A 6,000-nucleotide genomic window follows, 5' to 3' on the forward strand; every position below is an offset into this window, starting at 1 on the left:
TCTTTCACTAATGTGCCAATCTCTGAGTCGCAATGTTTAGTCAATTTCAACAGGTCTTTAAATTGTCTCTGTGACTAAGCTAATATTTGCTTGACCTGCTATTTCTTTGTGTCTTTAAAAGAATCTGGCAAAAGATACAAAGGGCCATCTTTACATAAATTTACCCAGGAAGCTTTAATAATAGATTAGAATATTTCAGAAAAGAAATGCAGATTATTGTCTTGATTTAAGAAAAATAATTAATTTGGTTAATTTAATCAATAGGTTAAACTACTTTAAATTGATCAAAGCAATGAATAAAATGTACAAATTATTAATAAAGGTCAGATGCCAAGTGCAGCAGAGTATATCAAGTTTGAAGCACAGTATTGTTGTAACATGTTCTTCCTTGTTCCAGACAGCACACGCTTGCCTTTGTCCCTTCTTCAGGCTTACTCTATGCATTTGGACGTGGCAACAGAGGCCAGTTAGGATCGGGACATACAGTTAACTCTCAGGTTCCACACAAAGTAGCTGGAAACTGGGTAACTCACACACACAAGCCACATCCTAACGGTGAGTGAAGTTTCAAGGCTGCCCTGGATTGAGCAATGCAATTTCTTCCCCTTATATTCAGTGTGAGTATAATTCACCCTCCACCTCAAGAGCGAGGTGTTTCAGTTTATCCTGGCCTAGTTTTAGCAGGAAGCTACCTCCTTCTGTTAGTTACAGAGACAACAAGGTGCAGGGCTGGATGAACACAGCAGGCCAAGCAGCATCTTCTGTTAGTTATCAGTTTTGATAATATTTCTGATTTTGCAAAGTTGTACCAATTGCAATCCTTCATAATTAACTTGTGAAATTGTCGATTTTTTTTTCTCTCTCTCTCTCAATGGTTAGTGCTGCTGCCTCACAGCACCAGGGACTTGGGTTCGATCCCACCCTCGGGCGACTGTCTGTGTGGAGTTTGCACATTCTCCCCATATGTGCTGGGGTTTCCTCCAGGTGCTCCAGTTTCCTCCCACAGTCCAAAGACATGCAGGTTAGGTGGATTGGCCATGTTAAATTGTCTGTAGTGTTCAGAAAAGGCTAGCTGGATTAGCCATGGTAAATGTAGAGTTAAGGGATACAGTGTTGGGCTACATCTGGGTGGGATGCTCTTCAGAGGGTCAGTGCGGACTCGATGGGCCAAATGGTCTCTTTCCGCACTGTAGGGATTCTATGATTATATGATTCTGTGTATTGGATTTCATGGGATGCGGGAGTTACTGATGAGGCCAACATTTATTGCTAATCATTAATTGCCCTTGAGCAGTTTAGTACAACTGAGAGGCTTGCTGGGCTGTTTCAGAGGGCATTTAAGAGTCAACCACAGTGCTGTGGTTCTGAAATCACTTGTAGGCCAGACCAGGTAAGGATGGCAGATCTCCTTCTTAAATGTAAAGTCGCCATGTTTCTACCAGACCACGGGGCTGCTTTCCCATGGGAGAAAGATGACTGGTGGTGGTTTAACTTGAGGTGAGGGGAAAACTTGAGAAGGAGGGTCCTTCATAGTAACCTCAGTCAGTGCAGGAATTGAGTCCACACTGCTGGTTTACTCCGCATTGCAAAACAGCCGTTCAGTCACCTGAGCAAACCGACCTCCGAAAGGACTTTAGTGAACCAGATGAGGTACTTTTTTGCAACAATCAACAATAGTTCTTTGATTAAGTCACTGATTAAGATTTCATGAATTGAGTTGAATTGAATGCTCAGTCAGATGTCAAAGCTGCTGGTGGACCACAGCACCTACTGTCCTGGCCAACGTGCAATTACTGCCAAAGCAGAAAAGAGGGTCAATCATCTCCTGCTTATAGTATCTCGCTGTTTGAAAATTGTGGCAATTCAACCTCAAGCTGTTCCTCAGGAAGGTGAGAAGGCGGGTATCATGTGTACCAGCTCCTTTAACTTTAAGCCACATTCAGCCCCTATAATTATACATTTTGAGTCAAGTCTGAAAAAACGCAGAGACGTGATTCCTTAAGTAATGCCAGCACTGGTAATATAGATTTGGGGTTTAGTGCAGGCTGTGATATGATTGTGGAATTGCTTCCCCTTTGACAAATTGTTGATGCTGAGATTCTACTTTCTAAGCTTTTTGAACAGGATCTCCTTCCCTAAGATTAATCCCCTTCATTTGATATAGATTGGTGTACTGACTAATGGTAGGGGTAGAGAGCTGTCATGACTTTCTTTTTTATTCTTGTTTTTGTTAAAAATAAACCAATTAAATGACAGTTTTCTATTTTACAATCTTATGAAAAGAACTTTAATGGATTAAACAGCCCCTGGTGGGGCAGTATAACCGAAACAAAATCAAATTAAAATACCACTATCTGGGGTGATAATACATTCCAGACCCTGTGGTGCCCCCTGGTCTCTGAAGAATCTTGATTCTGCTCTCTTAAAAGAAAACAATAATCAAATCAAATAGCCCCTGGTGGGAGTCTGTAACAGAAACAAAATTTAATGGAAACTTACAAATCTAGAATGAAAACTTATTAAAATCAATCAGAATAACATTATCTGGCATGTCAAAGCACCGCAGCCCCTGAAGTGCTCTCTAAAGGCCGATCCCTCCATACTGAGTCCAAGGACCTATTTGGATAACAATGTTAGAGGACCATCAGTGAGTCTTAACAAGAAGAGGCACTTGTTTTAACAAGATGTCATTTATTGCATGATAGCAATAGGTGCAAATCATGTTGGCTAGTTGGAAATAATAATGACAGCAACAGGAGACAATGGTGATACATCTGTCTCCATTGGAATCTTGATCTCTTTTCCCCACCCAAACAGCGATAGGTAAGTTTTTGATTAGTAAGGGTATCAAAGATTATGGGGAGAAGGCAGGACAATGAGGTTGTAAACATATCAGCCATGATCGATTGGCAGAGCAGACTCGATGGATCAAATGGCCTAATTCTGCTTCAAGATTTTATTGTCTTATGTATCGTATCACCAGATAGGTGGAGCTCGATAGTCTCCAACTTTAACATTTTCAGAACCATTACCCTCTATGAGATAAATTAGAAAAATATCCCAGGACAGACCCTGATGCATTTGTGCTTTCTAGTACAGTGCGCCCTGTGCCAATAGCCTAAAGGATAATTTCTGCATGTTGAAAGATCCCTTGTTGGGTGGGTGTTTTGTGAGTCTCAAGATTGAATCCAGTGAATTGTTGATGATTTTAATCTAGCGGTGTTTTCTGAACCATAAGCTGCTGTGTGTGTTGAGACTTGCTTTGATCTATCGGCAGATCAGTCCATGTATCGTGTGCTGAAACATGTTTGCTGTGGAGGTGATCAGAGTTTCGCCCTATTCTTTCACCAGGAGGTGAGACCAAACCCATTTAAAAACCCAGGTCAATGCTTCTAAAGTGATTTAAAGTGATCCCTTGATTTAAAGGTCGAGGGGATGCGTTGAAGGACAATGGGAAATGGTAACTTTCAATTCATTCTCATTAAGTGATGGTCTAGAGCCAGGAATACAGTCTCAGTTTCAAGGACAGGCCATGGAAGAATGAGAGGCAGGGGAGCTCTTCACTCAGAGCGTGGTGACTCTTTGGAATTCTCCGTCTCAGAGTGGTAAAAGCTGCCTTGTTGAGTCTGTTCAAGTTTGGATTTGATCGATTATCTACACATTAAAAACATCAAGGGATATGGGATAGTGCAGGGAAATGGTATTGAAGTGAAAATATCAGTGTGTTCAATGAATGAAAGAGCTGAATGTCCTGCTCCTGTATTTTTATGAATGTGGACTCTACTGACCTTCATGTATTCTGTATTTTAATAGGGATTCCCATTAATAGTTTTGAATGATGGAGATTTAGACAAGTGGAATAAGAAATGCAAATTTACAAACTATGACATTTTTAAAATGCAGATTTTCTGTTTTTGTTTAAATTTAATTAGCTAAGATTTTAAATCTGTGAGCAATTTGGATGACGTGTCAGCTCCTTCACACAAATATTAGAACAATAATTTGTCCAGTGCTGGAGTGGTTATTATCTAGCAATGGTCAGCTTAAATTAAAGCACCTTTTCACTTTAACCCCTTAAAACATACACAGAAACGAATACTGATAAAAGCACAAGTGGGGACTAGATGGCAGAGTGTCACTATGATGTGCCATTTTGTACCTGCTCTTCGCTTGTACTATCTATCCCTTGGCCATCCTTGTAGCTGGCTAGACCATTTTGGAGCGTAGTCAGCTATAGTAGAGTGGGTCTAGAGTTAGGTATTCACCAGACAGGGTAAGGATGGAAGATATTATTTCCAAAAGTTTGGGTTTTGGGATGACCCAACTGTTTCAAGATCACTCAGACTGACACCAGCTCTTCATTGAAATAAATTGAAAGTCTCAGACTTCAGTGGTGGGGATTTGAATTCTCTTTTGCTGGATCCTTGGCTAGATTGCCAGTTCAGTGTTGTGAGGCTGCAAACCAGAAACGGTGGGAACGAAGTAGCTCATCATTTCTCATTGCTGTCTGTGGGACCTTCCTGGCTGCAAATTTGCTGCAGTGTTGGTTTATGCAACAGCAGTGATGGGAATTTTAAATAAAGATACTTTGCATTGTCTTCATCTGCAAAATAATGAAAACTAAGAAAGGGTGGGGAGTAGGATGGTCTAAATTATCCTTGGTTGGAGTTGGCACAGGTTTAACAGGCTGAGTGGCCTCCTACAGAGATGTTACTGTTCTCCGGTAGAATTAAAACTCCTTTCTTTGTTTCTGTGATGCAGGATTTTGCAGGCTTGAGAATTTGGTTAGGTTTTAATCAGCAAATAATATTCTGTCTTCATGATGAATTGGTGGCTTTCCCCTTTATTATGAATACTTACAGCTCAACCTACGGTCTTGCTTGGCTTTAGCTGCATTGATGTGATTGTGTGTATCTAAGGTTTTAGAGTAGATTTGTAGCTCAGGTTGTGGATGTTGTGGTTGGTTGGCTCACCCAGCTGGTTCGTTGTTCCGCAGACATTTCATTACCCTGCTGGGTAACATCATCAGTGCAGGCTCAGATGAAGTGCTGTTGTGTTTTCCCGCCTGTTATTTGAACTCTGGAGTCAATTCACCAGAGTTCAAATAACACAGAGTTCAAATAACAGGCGGGAAAACACAACAGCGCTTCATCGGAGGCTGTTCTGATGTTACCCAGCAGGGTAATGAAATGTCTGCGGAACAACGAACCAGCTCGGCGAGTCAACCAACCACAACATCTGTCTGTGTGTGTCTGGAATACATGCCAAAAATCTGTTTATAGGTTTAGTGAAGTTTTGAAGTGGAGGGTGTTTTGACTTGAATCTCTGTGATAAAACCAGATCAACCATGATCTAATTGAATTGCAGAGCAGACTTAAATGGGCTGAATGGCCTACTTCTCTGCAATGTCTTTTGCTCTTAAAACATCAGAGTTGAGCAGCAGGAGATTTTTGTCATGTTTTGAATTCAGCACACATTTATGACATCATATTTTCCTTCTTTTCATCTCAACTTCACGTACTTTATGTATTCTTCCAGAATTCACAAGTCCCTGATGATTTCCGCTGTTTGGATCCTTTGAAATGTGTCAGGATAATCAATAGCAACATGAATCGATGGATGCTAGGCCTTTCAGGGAAGGACGTACTTAAGTAAGTCTTGACCTAGCTCTGATTACTGGGGACAAATGTCTTAATTGGATTGGATTGAATTAGCTTTATTGTCACATGTACTCACATGAGTACAGTGAAAAGTTTACAGCATCTGAGGTACCAAGGTACCATGTACAGATTCTTCAGTACAAATTCCCAGGAAACAAAACCCAAAAAAGTTTTTAAAAAAAAAAAAATGAAACGTTTACCATTACAAGCCTTCAAAAATACAAAATCAATAATAAATTAGAAAGGTTAAAAAAAAAGGTTCAGAATAAGACTGCTACCACAATAATATAATAAAGGAAAAGAGAATTTAAGACAAAGTGCACTCAGTCCATTTCATGGC

At 40.4% G+C, this 6,000-nt stretch overlaps 1 protein-coding gene across 1 annotated transcript in view; it reads left to right on the forward strand.

The window, feature by feature from the left end:
- Window positions 1-5,651, forward strand: part of LOC109935930 (probable E3 ubiquitin-protein ligase HERC3) — a gene marked incomplete at its 3' end in the record, with an annotated part of 31,812 nt that extends 26,161 nt beyond the window's left edge. Inside the window, exons 8-10 of the mRNA XM_048621492.1 lie at window positions 398-555; window positions 3,278-3,354; window positions 5,539-5,651. Of these exons, the coding sequence (XP_048477449.1) occupies window positions 398-555; window positions 3,278-3,354; window positions 5,539-5,651 (348 nt within the window). The remainder of the gene's footprint in view (window positions 1-397; window positions 556-3,277; window positions 3,355-5,538) is intronic.
- Between the last annotated feature and the right edge of the window lie 349 nt (window positions 5,652-6,000).

This window comes from Rhincodon typus, unplaced genomic scaffold (genome assembly GCF_021869965.1).
Source record: "Rhincodon typus isolate 14 unplaced genomic scaffold, sRhiTyp1.1 hic_rhity00000712, whole genome shotgun sequence".
Taxonomy (NCBI): Eukaryota; Metazoa; Chordata; class Chondrichthyes; order Orectolobiformes; family Rhincodontidae; genus Rhincodon; species Rhincodon typus.